Source organism: Cucurbita maxima, unplaced genomic scaffold (genome assembly GCF_002738345.1).
Source record: "Cucurbita maxima cultivar Rimu unplaced genomic scaffold, Cmax_1.0 Cma_Scf00014, whole genome shotgun sequence".
NCBI lineage: Eukaryota > Viridiplantae > Streptophyta > Magnoliopsida > Cucurbitales > Cucurbitaceae > Cucurbita > Cucurbita maxima.
This window is the reverse complement of record NW_019272030.1, coordinates 929662-948152: the sequence shown is the minus strand read 5'-3', so window position 1 is coordinate 948152 and position 18491 is coordinate 929662. Positions and strand designations below refer to the sequence as shown.

General features: G+C 36.9%; 1 protein-coding gene across 2 annotated transcripts; it reads right to left on the bottom strand.

The window, feature by feature from the left end:
• Positions 1 to 389: 389 nt before the first annotated feature.
• Positions 390 to 17843, bottom strand: LOC111489693 (flowering time control protein FY). 2 transcript variants are annotated; one of them, XM_023138020.1, is made up of 18 exons: positions 17425 to 17843; positions 14874 to 14965; positions 12833 to 12901; positions 12572 to 12676; positions 12034 to 12129; positions 11872 to 11954; positions 11675 to 11746; positions 10840 to 10937; positions 9882 to 9941; positions 9734 to 9794; positions 9567 to 9654; positions 9405 to 9468; positions 5629 to 5707; positions 4925 to 5014; positions 2789 to 2865; positions 2039 to 2562; positions 1370 to 1621; positions 390 to 785 (listed from the first exon to the last, which is right to left on the bottom strand). In XM_023138020.1, exons 1-18 carry the CDS (start codon positions 17621 to 17623, stop codon positions 714 to 716), a joined length of 2181 nt encoding a protein of 726 aa, XP_022993788.1. In that variant the 5' UTR covers positions 17624 to 17843; the 3' UTR covers positions 390 to 713. The 2 variants fall into 2 exon arrangements, with proteins under 2 accessions (XP_022993788.1, XP_022993789.1); XM_023138021.1 differs by lacking the exons at positions 14874 to 14965; positions 17425 to 17843 and adding an exon at positions 13851 to 13873.
• Between the last annotated feature and the right edge of the window lie 648 nt (positions 17844 to 18491).

Sequence of the window (18491 nt, the reverse complement as noted above, 5' to 3'; positions counted from 1 at the left end):
GGGGAGCGACTTGAATTAAATAGCTTTTATTGGCCTTTTGTAGTTGAACTACATTAGGCATGTAATACAAAAAAACATTGTGTTTGAAACCCCTTTGGGTGTTATGTTTCTTTCCAACCTTGTTTTAGATTTGATGTTAAAAACGATTCATTAGATTAGTCATGATCAAACTAATTCTAGAAAGAGTCGTCTAGGTATTTAAGAGTGACCATCATAGATTCCAAATTCGATCTACGAGTTATTAATCCTTTTAACCCCTCTTCGTTAGAATCATTCACTAAGTTAAAGTTTGTAAAGATATTGGAAAAACCTCTAACTTTGAAAAATCCAACATTGTTAAACGTTTATCATTGATTATTGAAATTTAAAATTTTTTTAAAGCAATGAAATTAAACTGCCAACATAGTAAGTCACAAACAAGCTTCCCTCATCTAAATGTATAAAATTTTAACTGATGCATTCAAATAAAGTACAAAAAAAAAAAAAAAAACATTAAAATGTTGTATCAACTAAAATAAAAAAGAATAAAAGTACAAACTAAAATCTAAGGGAGGGAAGTGGGAGAAGGTTCTGTTTCTTTATGTGTCAGCAGCAAATACTCTCAAGACCTCTAAAACCAATCTTCACAGCAACACCTCCATATAGATGTTTTGAAAGGAATACAACATAGGAAAGGGAAGGGGCCCTCTTTCTCCGGCGCAAACTGACATGGATTACTGAGGCGTCTGGCCATGAGGCGGGGGACCTGCTTGTTGCGGTGGTGGCATCCCGGGTTGACCGCCGAACTGCAGAACACAATGCAAAACATTTAAGAAATCTGGTGGCTTAATTAGCGAAGTTCTAAGAATGTCCCCAAAACAACGTAATATTGTTATAAATAGTATCAGAGTTAGACACAAGGCGATGTGTCATCGAGAAGGCTGAGCCCCAAAAGGGATGGACACGAGGCGGTTGCCAGCATGACGCTAGGCCCTGAAGGGGGTGGATTGGGGGGTCCCACATCGATTGGAGAAGAGAATGAGGGTCAGTGAAGATGCTGGGCTCCAAAGGAGAGTGGACTGTGAGATCCCACGTTGGTTGGGATGGAAAATGAAACATTTTTTGTAAGGGTGGAAACCTCTCCCTAGCATATGCGTTTTAAAAACCTTGACAAAAAGGACAATATCTGCTAGCGGTGGGCTTGGGCCAATAGATTTGAATCCCCCATCAGTGTAATTCAGATCCATTCTAGATTTTGGGTGTAGATAAACAGATGCAAATATGATTCAACAGTCTCAAGGGTGTTAATGTTTGCAATTCAGCTTCTCTATATTGGGAAACTGATAGCCAGAAGATGTGCTAGAGATAACGATAACTATTACGATCTTACCTGGTACGGGTTGAATCCTGGCGTCATTGGCATTTGCCCGGCCTGTGTCCGATTGAATGCACCGCCCTGTGGATACATTGGTGCCCCAGACGCATTTGATGGGCCTTGCATATTTGGCAAACTATTCTGAAAACCTTGAACAGAAGGTGGAGCACCACTGGTAGGCATAGATCCAGAGTGCATTGGATTCATGCCCATAAAATGGTTTTGTTGCATGGGAGGACCCATCTGATTCATAGATCCTTGCATCCCCTAATAAGCATAGTTAAATTTGTCAGGCATCTACAGAGAAAGGGATTATGCATGGATAAAGGACAAAGAAATTATAATAAAAATCCCATTTACACAAGTCTTAACAGGCAGCAATTCATGCATGTTATCGTTCAAGGACAGTCATGGTTGACCTGGGGATCCAAAAACCCTCAAGAACACTTAAAAACGATCGGGGATTGTGATATCATATCACAAGGACAGGGATTTTCTCCTCCATCCACTTTTTCGTGAAAACGTTCGATTCTTATGACTTACAACGGTGTGTGCTATATTGTGGAATCTATGTGGAGATAGGAATAATAATGTTTAGACTTATCCACTGACTGGTTGATTTAGAAATTCCCATAATAAGAAAACCAAGATTAAATGAATAGACATAGTAGCAAAAGATCATACCATTGGACCAGGCATAGGCATTTGTACCGAGGCAGGTCCTGGTGAAGGCAATGATCCAGGCTGTGAAGGCATATTCAGTGAGGGCATTTGTGGCGGTCGAGGTAAATTTGGGTGTGGGAGCAAAGGGAAATGCGACGGTGGCTGTAAGTGTGGCAAATTTTGAGGTTGCATGGGCCCTGGGGCCATTTGTTGGTTCTGGTGGTGTTGTAGTTGCTGCTGCTGCTGCTGTTGCATGAACTGCTGAGGGTTCTGTTGAAAAGAATGCTGCTGATTGGCAGCAAGAAGAGAAGGGTGTGGACCAGGTGGGAGGGGAGGAGCCCCTACTGGCATTGAAATTTGATGTGGCTGCTTATGTTCTCCCATTGCAGCAGTATCAGATAAGGGCATTGCAACTCCAATGCCAGGAATGGTTCCCTCGTTTCGAGCCAGGCCAGGCGGAAATGGTCCAGGAGTAGTAGGTCCATCAGGTACCACGAAGTTACCAGTCATACGAGCAGAGCCAGCGGGATTTTGCTCATTGTAACCTAATAAAAAAATATGTGAAGTAAAAAACAAATGACATTTCTAAATACAATCAATTCTTCTCTCATACTAGGACAAACGTGCAAATGCTAGATTACTTATGCACTATACACAATGAGCTAATCAACAATTCCACTATGGTGTTTCAGCTAAGGTCTGCTCAAACCATACCACCCAAATCAACAAGCCATGTCATATTCTCAATCTTAGCTATTCAGTTGGGCTTACCTGTGCTAAACTTATCACGAGCGGTGTCTCCTGGCCTATTTCTACACCAAAATTTGGTTGTGTGATCGTTGCTACCACTGCAAACGAAAACATCCATCATTCATCAGAACCTACGGTAATCAGTGCTTCCAAAATAGTCCATGCTATTAGTAAATGGCAACAAATGAACAATCATAAATACAAAACTTTAAAAGCAAAACAGGCGTTGATTTAAATACATAAGAACAGAATAATGTAGCAGGAATAAAACAGAAACAAACTTTGAAAGACATCCTCACGCAATGAATTTACTGGTTACTTAATGTTAATGGTTTTACTTACTGTTCATCATGGTAGCAGTCATTATCCATGTTGTATTTTGATTGTTTTGTACTGATTATTTATAGAAGCCATAAGCAAAATAGTTGTCAGGATTTGAATATTATAAGATCCATAAAATCATCCAAGATTTATTCCATCATCCTGGATTGTTAAGATTAAGATAACACTCCGAACTTTACCAGCAATCTCTCGTAGGCATTTAATTTTCCAGCATCCATAAGAAAACCTTGTCACTAAAGTCCTATTATTTCTTTCCAACCAAAGTTTCTACAAGAACCATCAGGTTAGTTGGAGCTATAGTCTCTTTAGCCTTGTGGAAGGGGGCAACATTTAGGTAAGATTCCAATAAACTCCCAACGGATCTAGGAGGACAGTTTGCCGCTTGAAAGAAGATGACAGTGTTTCACAAATGGCAATGAATCAAGAAAAGGTCCAGTTCCTCTGTCTTCTTTCCATCCAAGCTTCCCCTCAACCCCTCAAGGTTTTAAAACTCGCCTGCTAGGGAAAAGTTTCCACACCCCTATAAAGAATGCTTCGTTCCCCTCTCCAACCGATGTGGGATCTCACAATCCACCCCTTTTCAGGGCCCAGCGTCCTCATTGGCACTCGTTCCCCACCCCCCTTCAAGACTCAGCGTCCTCGCCAGCACACCGTCCAGTGTCTGGCTCTTATACTATTTGTAACAACTCAAGCCCACTGCTACCAAATATTGTCCTCTTTGGGTTTTCCCTTTCAAGCTTTCCCTCAAGGTTTTAAAACGCATCTACAAGGGAGAGGTTTCTACACCCTTATAATGAATGGTTCGTTCCTCTCTCCAACTGATGTGAAATTTCACAATCCACCCCCTTTGGAACCCAACATCCTCGGTGGCACTTGTTATCCTTTTCAATCGATGATCGATGTGGGATCATTTTAATGAAATACCGAACTTCAATTGAGAATAATACTAGACCATACACAAGAAAAGCACCCACAAGAAAGAGCCAAACTAGAAAGTTGCACATTGGACGATAACAAAACTATCACATGCGAAAAAAAAGTCCCATATTTGGAAATAAGTAATTAATGAACCCAACTTCCAGAGTGAGTTACGGAGTATGATTGTGTGAGAACATCAAATCCATAACAAACTATTCTATACAAAAGAGTTATAAAAAATAATAAAAGCATTTTTTTTATACACAAGAAAAGGATAGGAACCTATTACAAACATTCCAAAAAATTGACAAAAAGTACAGAGGCACAACCAAAAACCTTCGACGTATTTGGTCTTTTCCGAGTATTTTACTGTTAAGTATAGTTATGATTTTTTCAGTTTATCTATCTATTGATCAAATAAATAGTAGTTATATCTATCAATATGTATGGTCTTGGACTATCAATAATGCTTTTTCTTTAGAGTTGGGCTACTTGATCGATCCACTTACTTGTATTATCTTGGACTATCAATAATGCTTTTTCTTTAGAGTTGGGCTACTTGATCGATCCACTTACTTGTATTATGTCAATATTAATCACGACTGTTGGAATTATGGTTCTTATTTATAGTGACAATTATATGTCTCACGATCAAGGATATTTGAGATTTTTTGCGTATATGAGTTTGTTCAATACGTCAATGTTCGAATTTGATCCAAATTTATATTTTTTGGGAATTGGTTGGAATGTGTTCTTATCTATTAATAGGTTTTTGGTTCACTCGACCTACTGCGGCAAATGCTTGTCAAAAGGCATTTGTAACTAATCGCGTGGGGGATTTTGGTTTATTATTAGGGATTTTGTATACAGAGCACAAAATGCAAAAATTATCCATACCTGCAAAGAAGATAACCAATAGGATGCCATGCAAGGTCCCAAACACTATTATCGTGTGCATTGGAAATTTCAATCTGAGGAGTTTCATGTCTGTGAATAAGAGAATCATGTAATGAAATGAGATTAAAGACCTTAAAAATCATTGTAATCATGAATTGTATTGAAACACCAACCAATATTAAATCACAAACAATGAAACATAGAAAAATGGAAACGCTAACATTATTTCAAGAATTGATCCGATAATGTGACTATCTTCAACGTGCAAGCTCAAAAGATATTTTGAATCCTATCTAATACATCGTTGTATCATAAATGTTCATTACATGAGAAAGAAATTATCTTGCTACCCTCATGAAATTAAATAATGTAATAAAATTGTTGAAAATACTTTATTTATATGAAATTCTGATAACATTTCTCATGCAACACCAAACACATAGTTATTTGGTTCCTAAGCATTCTATTTCCAAAAATCTTTTTCTAACCATTCTTTTCTTAGGTATCATACACAAAACCTTCAACCAAACAGCCCCTAATGAGGACATTGACAACCACGAGCAAGGAATGAGGAAAAGGGATCTCCCTTAAAGGGACCTCATTCCTCTTCCCTTCAAAGCCAAAACAAAACTGTTTCTAAACATAAATAACATATATTATATATAATACAAGAAATCGAATATTCAACTGAAGAACAAACATACCCAACAAGCCAATGAAAAATAGAGCCATCAAAACTCCCACTAACAAAATACTCTTCATGGAAAGGGTGCCAGGCCAATGCTGCAAAACAAACCACCTTAATATAGTATTTACCATATTGATAAAATAAAAGGAAAAACCAACTTGATATTAGTACTGACCTTAAAATAAAATAAACGAAAATATTTATTTTTATCCATATATTAGCTGAGTATGTTAAATTTATGCATAAAACTTTAAACTTCACAAGTAGTGAGAATAATACCCTCGATTTTTCAATTAATTTGTGGCAAAATGTGTAGACATTCTTGTAGGTGCTTTTGTGACTGGACTTAAATAATTTCTGGCTAGGACGCCAAACTTTGGTTAATTTATTGGTGGGTCTTGAATGATCTTCTTGCTTGGATTTGAGGGTTCAATTTGATCAAAGTAAAATTCTAAGGTTAAAATTGACCAATTATGAGGTAATTACTCGTTATTAACAGTCAGACCCGTGGTAATATTATGGCTATAAGGGTTTTGTGGCAAGGCGACTCCTCTCCCCTTTGCCTCTTTACACTTCTGGGAGATGCTTTTAGTAAGCTTGTCCACTTTTGGTTGGAAAGAAGAATTTTGAGAGGGTACTGTAGAGAGTCAGAATGTGGTTATTTCTCACTTGCAGTATGCTGATGAAATGAATTGGCAGAAGATGATTTTCCTCTTTCTTAGCAGCTCAGGGATCAGTTTAAACTTCTTTAAAACCAACTGATTGGGATTAATATGGTTGAGCAGGAGGTGTTTAAGCAAGTTGTTGGCCTTGGTTGTAAAGTTGAGAACCTCCCCTTTAATTACCTTGGCTTCCCCAGTTGGGAAGTAAGTATCCGCCTTCTATATTATTATTTTTTTTGTAAGGACAATTTCATTAATGATTTATAAGTATCCACCAGTTGGGAAGGGGGATGTAATATTCATATTACAAAAAACTTTCCCAATTTGCAATAAAGGAGGTATAACTATAGGAAGTAAAAAATATTAGACAGTTTACACCAAGATACAGCTTAGTAAACAACATTGTTGAAAAGTTTCATATAAGTCTTTGTCTTGTCCGCGAATATTCAATGATTTGGTCATTAAAGACCCACCAATCAATTAACCAAAGTTTTGAACCCTCCAGAAGAAAGATCATTCAAGACCCACCAAAAGAAAGCCATGATGAGGTTATTCCATAGTAGGGTTTTACATTCTTGAAAGGTTGGTCGGTTAAGGTCATGTTCAATAGATTCTTTACCTCTCTGGGAATTGTGAGATGTCATCCAAATATATTAACAATTGTTGTCTATGCGCATTTTTTGCATAAATAAGTGGAGTCTTTTGTTACAAGAGAATGAGCTTTAGTTATGACAGCATTAAGAAACATCTTGTTGTACAAAATTCCAAAAGGTATCAAACGAGGTAGTCTTACCATCAAAAGTTCCAGGTCATTAAAAAAAGAGTGATGGCTCCCCTCTAGGCATCTCCCCTTTCTCCTCTCTCCCTCTTGTCACTAACGAAATCCAATCTCTTCCCCCTCCACTTTCAACTCTAATGGATTTTAAAGGAGTCTCTAGTCATGGTCGCGCGTCTTAAAGCGGTCAAGTGTGCCGCTGAACATAAGGTCTTCTTAGAAATACTGAGCTTTTTGACTTGATTTTTTGGGCTCTCTATTTTCTCATCCCTCTTTCTTGCATAGGACCAATATGCTTTGCAGCTTACTTCACTATTTCCACATCAGCTGAGTAGAGTCTCTTGCTGCTCCAATATTTGATCCATACTTACTGGTACACTACTGCTCTTTCTTGCACTATTTCCACATCAGCTGAGTAGAGTCTCTTGCTGCTCCAATATTTGATCCATACTTACTGGTACACTACTGCTCTTCGCACTACTGTTGGGGCTTTCCTAGTGGCTTTCTATATATTCCATCATATTTCTTGCCTCCAACTTTTCTTCCATCTCATCACAGGGTACTCCAGCTTCCAAGCACAACATGGCTAGGTACACTACTGCTCTTTCTTGCACTACTGTTGGGGCTTTCCTAGTGGCATCATATTTCTTGCCTCCAACTTTTCTTCCATCTCATCAAAGGGTACTCCAGCTTCCAAGCACAACATGGTTATCAGCCATGGGAAAGACCGCCTTCCCACCTTCTTGCTTGCGCAATTAACAATCTCTTCTACTATAATCTTGCCCACATCAATACTTAATTTTTCATGATTGCAAATATCAGCAAGACTCATTCTGCAGACAGTGGAGTATCATGTGTGGTGGGTAGTAGGTTGGCTTTCACGAATGCAACCCACAATGGTAGCAGCAGACCTCATAGGAGAAACATAGTGGTAGATTTCAAGAAGAGGAGCAAGGACAATGCTACCAACAAACCTCAACCCAGAAGCAAAGGTGTGAGGTGCATTCATGCTGAACGAGTCTTGCTGATATTTGCAATCATGAAAAATTAAGTATTGATGTGAGCAAGATTATAGTAGAAGAGATTGTTAAATGTGCAAGCAAGAGGGTGGGAAGACGGTTTTTCCCACAGCTGATAACCATGTTGTGCCTTGAACCAGGGGTGCCCTTTGATGAGAAGGAAGAAAGTTGGAGGCAAGAAATCTGATGGAATATATAGAAAGCCACAAGAAAAGTCTCAGTAGTAGTACAAGAAAAAACAGCAGTATAACAGTAGGTATGGATCAAATATTGGAGCAACAAGAGACCCTACTCAGCTGATGTGAAAACAGTGAAGTAAGCTGCAAAGCATATTGGTCGTATGCAAGAAAGAGGGATGAGGAAATAGAGAAAGCCCAAAAATTCAAGTCAAAAAGCTCAGCATTTCTAAGGCAAAGACCTTATGTTCAGCCGCACACTTGACCGCTTTAAGACACGCAACCATGACTAGAGACTCCTTTAAAATCCATTAGAGTTGAAAGTGGAGGGGGAAGAGATTGGATTTCGTTAGTGAGAAGAGGAAGAGAAAGGAGAAAGGGGAGAGGCCGAGAGGGGAGCCATCACCCTTTTTTTAATGACCTGGAACTTTTGATGGTAAGACTACCTCATTTGATACTTCTTGGAATTTCGTACAACAAGATGTTTCTTGGTGCTGCTATAACTAAAGCTCATTCTCTTGTAACTTCCCTCTCTCTTTGTTACTCCTTGATTGGAGGCCTCTTTGTTAGTAGTTCTTTGTGTTGCTTCCCCACCCCTTAGGCTGTGTTTGTCCCCTTCCTCCCCTTTTCTAATATATACAGCAGGTTTCTTACAAAAAATAATAATAATTAAATGAACATTGTTGTAAGTGTCCAAGCTCATGAAGAATCCTAGCCTTAAATGTTCAACTGATGTGTCACAAATGATAAGGTAAACCTTACAAGAAAGATTTATGTAATGATAAAATGGTACGATACAAACCTTTAAAAAAAACTTCTTGAACCATAAATAAATAAATAATAATAAAACTTCTTGAACCAACCAACACAAATAATTTAAAAAAAAAACATTCAAACCACAAGTGGAACACAACATTTTTGTTATAACGGCAGGCAAATCAATTAACTAAACGAACAACAGAAGTACACAAATGAAGAATCGGAGCAGCCAAGTGAAATGAAAGGGGAAAAAAAAGGCCACATCCGATAAACTGTCATTGTCAGTTTATATACTGTCTCCAGCCAAGTGAAAAAAGGACAAGCGACCATGACTGGAGACTCAAGTTTACATACTATCTCCATCAAATAGAACAAACATTCTATAAATTGTAATCAATTACCAGTCACATCCTTTCTATGCCCGCGGAACGACTCGAGTTCTTTCATAGCCCTTATGTCATAAAGCTGCAAAAGAAAAAATAAATTACATTAAAAAAAAGAGAGTAAGAGGATATTAATATAAATAAATGAGATGAATATCTCCAGTTGGAGAAGTTAAGTACCTTGATGATTTGATCCTTTGAAGCAGTCAGCACCCAGTTACCATTTTGATTCCACTTAACACATAGTACTGTATTTTTATGACCATGACTGAAAACACAACCATCATTCCTCACAAATTAGTTCAGCATTAATATTATTTTTTTTTATAACTAGATATTACACTCACAATGAGCAAAGCTCTTTCCCGGATTTTGCATCCCAAAGTTTTACGAGGTTGTCTTTGCCACCTGATAAGTTTCCGACCAGAACAATAAATATTTACAAGATCACTCACGGAAAGTTCTAAAAAAAGTTGCCTAATACAAGGCAGAAACCTGAAACTAGTAGAGACTTCGTGGGGTGCCAATCAACACTTTTCACATCCCACCCATGGCCTGCCTGAGTTCAAAACAGAAAATCTGGGTTACTTTAAGGATTCTTAACAAACAAATCACACAATCCGTGGTCTTCAAGACGAACAACCAAAACCAAACACTTCAAACATCTAATTTGACAAGTATGCACAGTAATCCAATCATGCCTGGGAATGACTCTAGTTGACCCAGTAACATAAAGAAAATTTAGACAGATTTATCATCAGATAAACAATTACAAAATGTCTAAATATACCTAGCCAATCATTGCTACAAAACACAACCTGACAGCTACAACAGTAGACATTATGATGTTATACATTAAAAGATCTATAGATTTATATTGACAACTTTAGAATGTCGTCAATATAAATCAAGAGCATTGAGGCAAGTAAGACTAGTGTCACAATTGCACTCTTGCGGCAGCGAGACAACGATTGAGCAGGACTTGTTCTAACCCAGCGAACAAATCAACCGTGTGAAATTTAGACTTCGAGACGATATCGGCGTATGCTCGAGACTCAGGTCACGTTTGTGAGAAATGTTTTAGAAAACGTGAGAAAGAAAATACGTTGAAAACAATTTTAAAGAAAACAATATTATAAGCAAAAAGCAAGTAGGCAACAATGGCAGCTTTGATAACATATAACCTGGGTAGGAAAAATTAACTAGTCACATCCCTTATAGTAAATTTTGGGACATTATAACCTTGACTGGGGTCGAAATGATTTTGGTGACCAGTCATACACCCTCGAATTGACACAACAATGATAGTAAAGGCCTATCTAACATGAAATACAAACTCCGAAAAATGAATAAAAAGAAGCACATGGGCGAAATATAGTATGTCATCATTAAGCCAGCATTCCAACTACAACAATTAGAAATAAACCATATAAAAATAGGCAAAGCACATTACCAGACAAAGAACGCTCTTCTTGACACCGAGCGAAGTCCCAAACTTTGACAGTAGTATCATCAGAACAGGAACAGAATTTTAAATCGGTTCTACAGAAGCTGTTCAAAACAATCTCATTATAATCAGGAGGAGCAATAAAAGGATGTAAGCCTCTTCAAATGTGCATTTATGCCGAACATCTATTCTACACAGGTAGAGAAATAGTAGGACCTCTATATTAGAGATGATAATGGAGGAGAAGGTTCCCCAACGGCTGGCACAATCAGAATTTGATCCTACTTTAGATATGGTCTATTTTTGGCTTCCATCATGCCAAAAGGCGATAGCAACCCTATCCCTCTCATTCCATTTTTCCACCCACCTTCATGTCATCTTTAGCTTCTATGTGGCTTTGATGTGCAAGAAGTTTCAGAATTTTCTTTTGTTTTCTATAGTACAAAATTTATTTGCCTGTAGGTTGCAATTTTTGTTCAAGTATTGATATAATTAAATTTACTATTACTTAAGTTTTTAAGTTTAGTGGTGATTTAATATGGAACCAGAGCAAGAGGTCTTGTGTTTGAAATCCTGTAATGTCATTTCTTCTCCCAGTTAATATTGGTTTCCACTTGAAGCCTTCTACAATTCCAAGCACTGAGGGGGAGTGTTGAAGTATTGATATAATTAAATTTACACTAATCCAATAGCTTAAATTTTTTAGTCCAATGATGATTTAACAAGTTTCATCCTATAACATGTCCTATTATTCTTAGTAGGTATTGTTATCAAGATGATTAATCTATAAAAAGAGTAGTATGCAAAAGGAATGTATTCAAAAAGGGCTATTAATTGCTACCTCAAGTCCCGAACTGATTCTTTGTGAGCTGATTTATTCGCCTTCACATTATTCATGTTATTTTGCCAATACCTACACATAAATGTTAATATGAAACCACCATCTGCTCTACAAATCTAAACTACAGCAGAACAAATAATGATTGAAAAATTGTGAAAATGACCATTTAATACATCCAAATTGTAGGGAAAAATTACTTTATTGAGCCCCCATCATCACCAGAGACCATCCAGTTGTCATTGTGGCTCCATACCATAGACCTAATTGCTTGATCATGAGCCTGCCAATTATGATGTTCCAGAAGTCCTTTATCGTTCATTTTTATGCAATTTCATTAATTAATTATGAAGCCCGTATACCTGAAGAATCATTTCAAAATTGAACGACTGTCCATTCCAAAGGGTAAATTCACCACTTTGTGAGCCTGTAATCAGACGTCTCCCAGTAGGAGTCCACTATGGAAGAAGAGAAGACAACACAGAAATGTTAAACACTAATGAGATGGAGGAAAGTCCCAGAATGCCAGAAAACCCTTTCTCACGAAAAGACGAAGAATGATATTCTAAAGAACCTTTGATGTAATTGTAACCGCTACACTATTCAATTTTCAGAACTATCCAACTTACAAAAAGCCCATAATATAAGTTGTGGGTTAACAAGACTTAATAATTCCTGCTAGTGATATGGATAATAACTGAAGTAGTAAAAAGATCAACTATCTACCCTCCTACAAATATAGTTCTTAAATGATAGGTTTAATGATTTTTCTAGCAAGGTTAAGTCTCTTGCCTTCTTCCCCCACAAATTTTGTTAAGTAAATGAAATACATTGTTTTTTACCCCCAATTAGAAAAGTTGAACATTGTTTTTTACCCCCAATTAGAAAAGTTCAACTTACCAACACTCTATTGATGGAACAACGATTTTTGTTGATTGAGGTATGGACAAATTTAGCGGCAAAGCTTGTAGATGGATTATCTGAATAGGCAGCTGGTGGCAACATCTGCATCAAGAATTCAAATCAGACAAATGGTAGTGAAAGAAAAATTATTTCTCTCTGTGCTTACAGCACAAGTTTTAAAATCAAGCCAGGAAAAATGATGGCAACAAAGAGTCAATGCAGCAATTTTTTTCTCAACAAACAAGAAATGTCACTGACATCAATCGATGCTGCTGGAGTTGATTGCAACACAGTCCTATCCATTGAATCTCGTTGCCACATACGGATCTGCAGATGAGTTAATAGATTATAAACTGAACCAAAATAGAAATCTGGAAGAAATATAAGAATAAAATTAAAATTAAAATTAAAAAAATGAAACAAAATCTCAGTGAACTGTACAAATCTAATTCATTTTTTCAAGAAAACAGGTTTTATTATCGTTATTCTTATTATTTTATGAATACTGACTTTCATTGAGAAAAAAAATCAAAGAACACAGACTTCCAAAGAATAAAAAGTTTTTTTCGGTCCCATAAACGATAATTGCTTCTAGAGGCCTTCAGTAGGGTCACTTTCTCTCATTTCTCTCTACATTTGAGTGGTTGATATTCTTAGTTGATTGGTCTCTACTGGTGCGTAAAAGGGTTGTGTTGAGGAGTTCTTTCTGAGAAGGCATAGGCTTTACCTTTGCACCTTTAGTTTACTGGTGGTACCTATTTCTTTTGCTTCAAGGAGGCTACCTCCTGTTAATCTGAATAGCTTACTTTCCTTCTTCAAAACTATGTCGAGTATTAAGATTAATTGAGAAAAGAACTCAACATTGGAACTAATAGTGGGCTTAACATATTAGGCCTCATTTTCTTCTGTAAGAAATAAGATACACTATACTATCCACCTTTAAAATAACACCAGCATGAGAACAAAAGACCTTGAGAAAATGCAAGACGACTACAAACCAAAATTAAGATGCAGAAACACAAATATGGGATAGAATCCCAACACAGTGACACAAATGTTTTGCTAAATAATTATTTTTTTATAGACCACCCATTGCTTGAGATAATAAAATGTACATCAAAATACCATGGAATTACAGAATAGGTCTCCATTGGTCATAAAAGAGTAACGGATAGTAACAAACAAAATATAAGATTTAATACACCATAAGGACGACATGTAAACAATAGCATCCTGAAGTTTTGTTAGTGGGAGTTTCGGTACTTCGTTTACTTACATTTTATTAATGAAATGCAATGTTCCTTCTAGTCTTCTCTTCATCTTGTAAAAATCTGTTGCATAGCAACTATGAGCTCCAAAGAGGAGCACAAAAATTATTTGACCATAAAGCCTTCGAGAATTTTCTAATTTTAGCCTAGGATCACCAAATTTTCGAAGAATCTAGGAAAATCCCCAACGAAGATTGTAAATCTCCAAAAGCTTGATCCACAAGGCCACCATATACACACAGGAGTTGAAGAGGTATCAGGACTTGGGCATTTTCCTAATTATTTCTACAGACAGCATCAATTCGAATTGAGAGTTCATGATTTCTAGTCTGAGTTCTATTGTATATACTGACTTGATGGCCACAAAGAGTCATACCAAATAAAGACTGTGTTTCTTTACAACCTTTTGACTTCAAATGGTTTAGGTAAAAACACTGGAGGACCAAATTTTCAAGAGTCAAACAAGAGAAGAAGGATTTCATAACAAAATACCCACGGCAATTAAGTTTCCAAAATTCTGTAGTCTTTCTCATGACAGAATTTTCAGTTATCAGGGATTCTCATAAGTATCTCCTAATCCTCGATCTCCCTACTCCAACTGTTTGTTTGATCATCTCACACATGTTTTCCCTTCAGCAACTTTTGAGAAGAGTTTATTTAAATTTTTACCTAGTAATTTTGTTTCATTGTTTTGCTTTCTTTCACTCCACTCGGAGTTTGTATTTGCTGAGCATTAGTTTTTCTGATTTTAACTTTCTTCAGTGAAAAGAAAAGTTTTGTTTCTTGTTTTAGGAAGAAAATTCTAATATCAGATTTCATAATATTTATCTAAGGGTCTGGATGCTTTTACACTTGCAAAATTTTGGTAGCCACCCTCGAGCCTTAATAGCATAGTGTCTGCATAACATTATGGCATAAAGTCTTACTGAAAGAACAAAACTTCAGTTGCTGAAGACAAGAAATAGAACTTAAGCAGTGAACAAGAGCTGTGTCAGAAAACAAGATATTTCAAGTCCATATACAAGCACTACCTGCATGTAGCGCACGACAGTACTAGTATAATCGACTGCCCTCCTTTGAGTAAGCTTCCTCATTCTTTTTGCACCAAAACTGTCCCCATGGGCTGCAGCAAATTTATATTCGACTTGTTAGAAACAGAAGAAACAGTGATCCCAAAGAAAATAAATAAAAGTCATTAGCCCCAGGTATATCCTAGAGGTGTTCGCCAGCCACATCAGACATGTGTGCAAGGCATGTTGGGGCACGTTGGACCAATGTTTTGAAAGGCAAGGCAAGCGCACCTCACTTCTTCCATGTTCAGACACACTGAGGCATGCACCTTACACCTCAAGTCCTTTTATACACAAACTAAGAAATTTCTTAAGAAAATGCTCATTTCTGTCATCAAACTCTTGCAATCTCTAATTTCTTAAATTTCTCATTATTTTATTATTCATAGTAATATATTTTGCATAAAAATTTAATTATATTTTTCAATCATGCCCTCACAACAAAAGGCCTTTTTTTTTTTGTTTTTTGCTTAGCACTTATCCCTTCAAGGACTGTTGTGCTTTAATTTGCTTCACACTTTAAAAAACAATATATAGGGCATGTTAAAAGTATCAATGCTTCAAACACTAGCTTTGTGATCGAGAAAAGTGTTACGTACACCATAGTTTGAAGGTCTTAAATTGGCATGAAGTCAAAAGATAAGCTATACAATTGAAGGGAAATGTTATTTTCGTAATTTATTGTATTCAAAAGAGGTTCAACTGGTTATAACATACAACCTCAACCAAGAGGTCAGAGATTCAAATCCTTCCATCTCCACATATTGTTAATCTCAAAAAAGTTTCTAGCTACAGCATTAGGAAATAAGAGAGTAAATCCTCTCTCCCCACCTACTTTAGTCTAAACCAACATGTGTTTTATCTCTCTCTCTCAAGTACTACTACATAAACCAACATGTGTTTTATCTCTCTCTCTCAAGTACTACTACATAACCCTAAGATTTTCCACACATACTACATACCAACATCATGGCCACATATGCATCATATGTTGTACACAAAGCATGTAACATTTGTCAGAAGAGAAAAAAAAAATCTATTTAAGTCGCACATGGCTAGGAGACGCGGCTTCACCCACTTTCTCAGCTCCCCCCTCACCTGTCTGATCTCCCTCACTCCCCTGTTTCCCTACACGACCTCATTGACTACATACGTGGTGTTTTCCAATGGTTGTAAGAGTAGATAGCATGGTGTTTTCCAGAAGATAACAGCGGCCCACAACTTTGGTTCGAGCATAACAGCATCAGATCTTTGCAAAAAGCAAGTTATGTCAGTTTTCTGCCATTCTGGTGTTTCCCCCTTCAACCAACAACGGCTCACACATTTTCCAAGAATTTTCTCCCTCTTTATCTTTCACGGCTTTTTGCCAAGAACGTCTCAACTGGCCCTTGTGTGTTTGAACTCCAAATTATGGATCAAAGCAACACATTCAAGCTTTGCGAATTGCAGCGTGTGGTGGTGTAGTCTTCTATGTGACTTTCCTAGAGTCATTCTCAATTTTTTAAGATAGATATGTGGGAGAGAAATAACTGGAAGTTTGTTCACCTTGGGGATGCTTTTATTACTGGTAGGATACAACTCAAACAAGGAGAAGCTCTTGCAAGACTCCCTCTATCCTACTAGCTCTAACTAAAAGTATCAAAAAGAGATTGAGGCAAGCTCCTCTACTAATTATAAACAATGAAAGCTTAAAGGCACCTTTTTTTCCGAATATAGGATTGACAACTCAGTTGATTCCTAGACCACAATAAGGCATGGGCTTCAAAAAAGATCAATAACCTCTGTCTCTATTCCATTAACAATTTTTCTCCATATTCACCCTATATCCATCGACATCTTCCAATGAAAAACAAATACTCCAGCCTAAATTGTTGAAAAGCTAGGAAGGACAGATAATGAACATCAATAAGACTCCCCTCCTCTCGCTAAAAGGGGAAAAAAATACCACAACTCCATGGATATTGTACTCTAGAACTTAATGAGGAACTTAGAGACTAAAGAGAAAGGAGAATATTCGAGAGAGCATATCGATCAAGGCCAACCCACTTCCATCAGAAAGCTCTTGATAAAATGATCCCTCCAAACCCCCAAAAGCTCAACTCTTAGTCACTTTATCGTCGAAAAGGTTTCAAAAAAGAGAAGAGCCTAGAAACCAACAACAAGAACTATCTGCATGCACTAAATGGAGCATTAATTAAAGGAGGAACCATCTCAGTAGCCTCAAACTTTCGACTTTCTCAAATACCTAAAAAATTCAAGATTGAAAGCACTTGCTCCATTTTGGGTAAATGAATGGTGATACAAAAATCGGAACTACAATCAATTTCACGCCGTCACTGCAACCCATTCTATACATTTAAGATTAATTGATAAACCACACATCCAAGGCCCTGTTAACAGAGTTAACAACACCCCCCAGAAATCCAGCAACCAATCCAAAGTCCCAAATGACTTGGGTCGCCGCAGAAACTCCCAAAAATTCAGAAACCAAATAACACAAAAGACCGTTTACCTTCATAAGGAGGAGCAGGGCCAGATGGGTGGCGAGGATGATGGTGCTGTTGAAACTCCGGAGCGAGTGTAGTCGAAGAAGCAGACGGCTGCCTCATCATGGGTGGCCCTGACGGAGGCGGGCCTCTTGGGAAATCCCCACCAAGAGGATGCTGATTGGGCTGCTGCTGCTGCTGAAACTGCTGGGGATCACCGTACATGTTGTATACGCTGAAACTAACGTGATTGAAAGGGAAATGTTGTGTAGAAGAAGAGAGGAGATTGAGAAGAAATGTAGAGAAGAGGATTGAATAAAAAGTTGAAGACCCTTAAACCCTAAACAATTTATCTGTAACCTGGTTCTTCTGAACGATCTCAGCTGCTGTGTCCGCTGTCCGGGTTTTGAGCTTTCGGCCTCCAGAAGGCGGGGACCAATCTACTTTTGATTTTCCGTTTTTTTTTTTTTTCTTTTTAATCAGATTTTACTCAATTTTATAAACATTTTGGTTCTCCAATCAATATCATGTAAATTGACATGATAATTAATATTAAAATATATATATAATTATAATTATAGGTCAATTATAGATGAAATAAATGGTAACAGCCATTTTAATCTATTACATAATTGTAAAATGTAATAGTAAATAATAGTGCTAATTTTCATAATATTTTTTTTTAACATAAATATAGTTTTAAAAAATAATTTTAAAAATAATTTTCATAATATTTTCATAACATATTTCTTACAAGGATGAAAATTGTGTTTCTTCGTTAAGTTTAACGTCTGGTTTTCATATTAAATGAGGTTATTAATATTTTTTACTAGCGCCTTAGAATTCTCACAATATGTCACATCTTCCGTTATTTTATTTTTCTATATAATCGAGACCTAAATATGATTTAACAGCACCTCGTCTGATTTTCAAACTATGCCAAGACCTAAATATGATCGAGCGAACATGCAAATAGATAAACATTAGCAATGAAGATTATATTATGAATTCCCTTCAACAATTCATCAATCCATTTCTTAAAATAAAATTAAAAAAAAAAAAAAAAAAAAAAAAAAAAAAAAAAAAAAAAAAA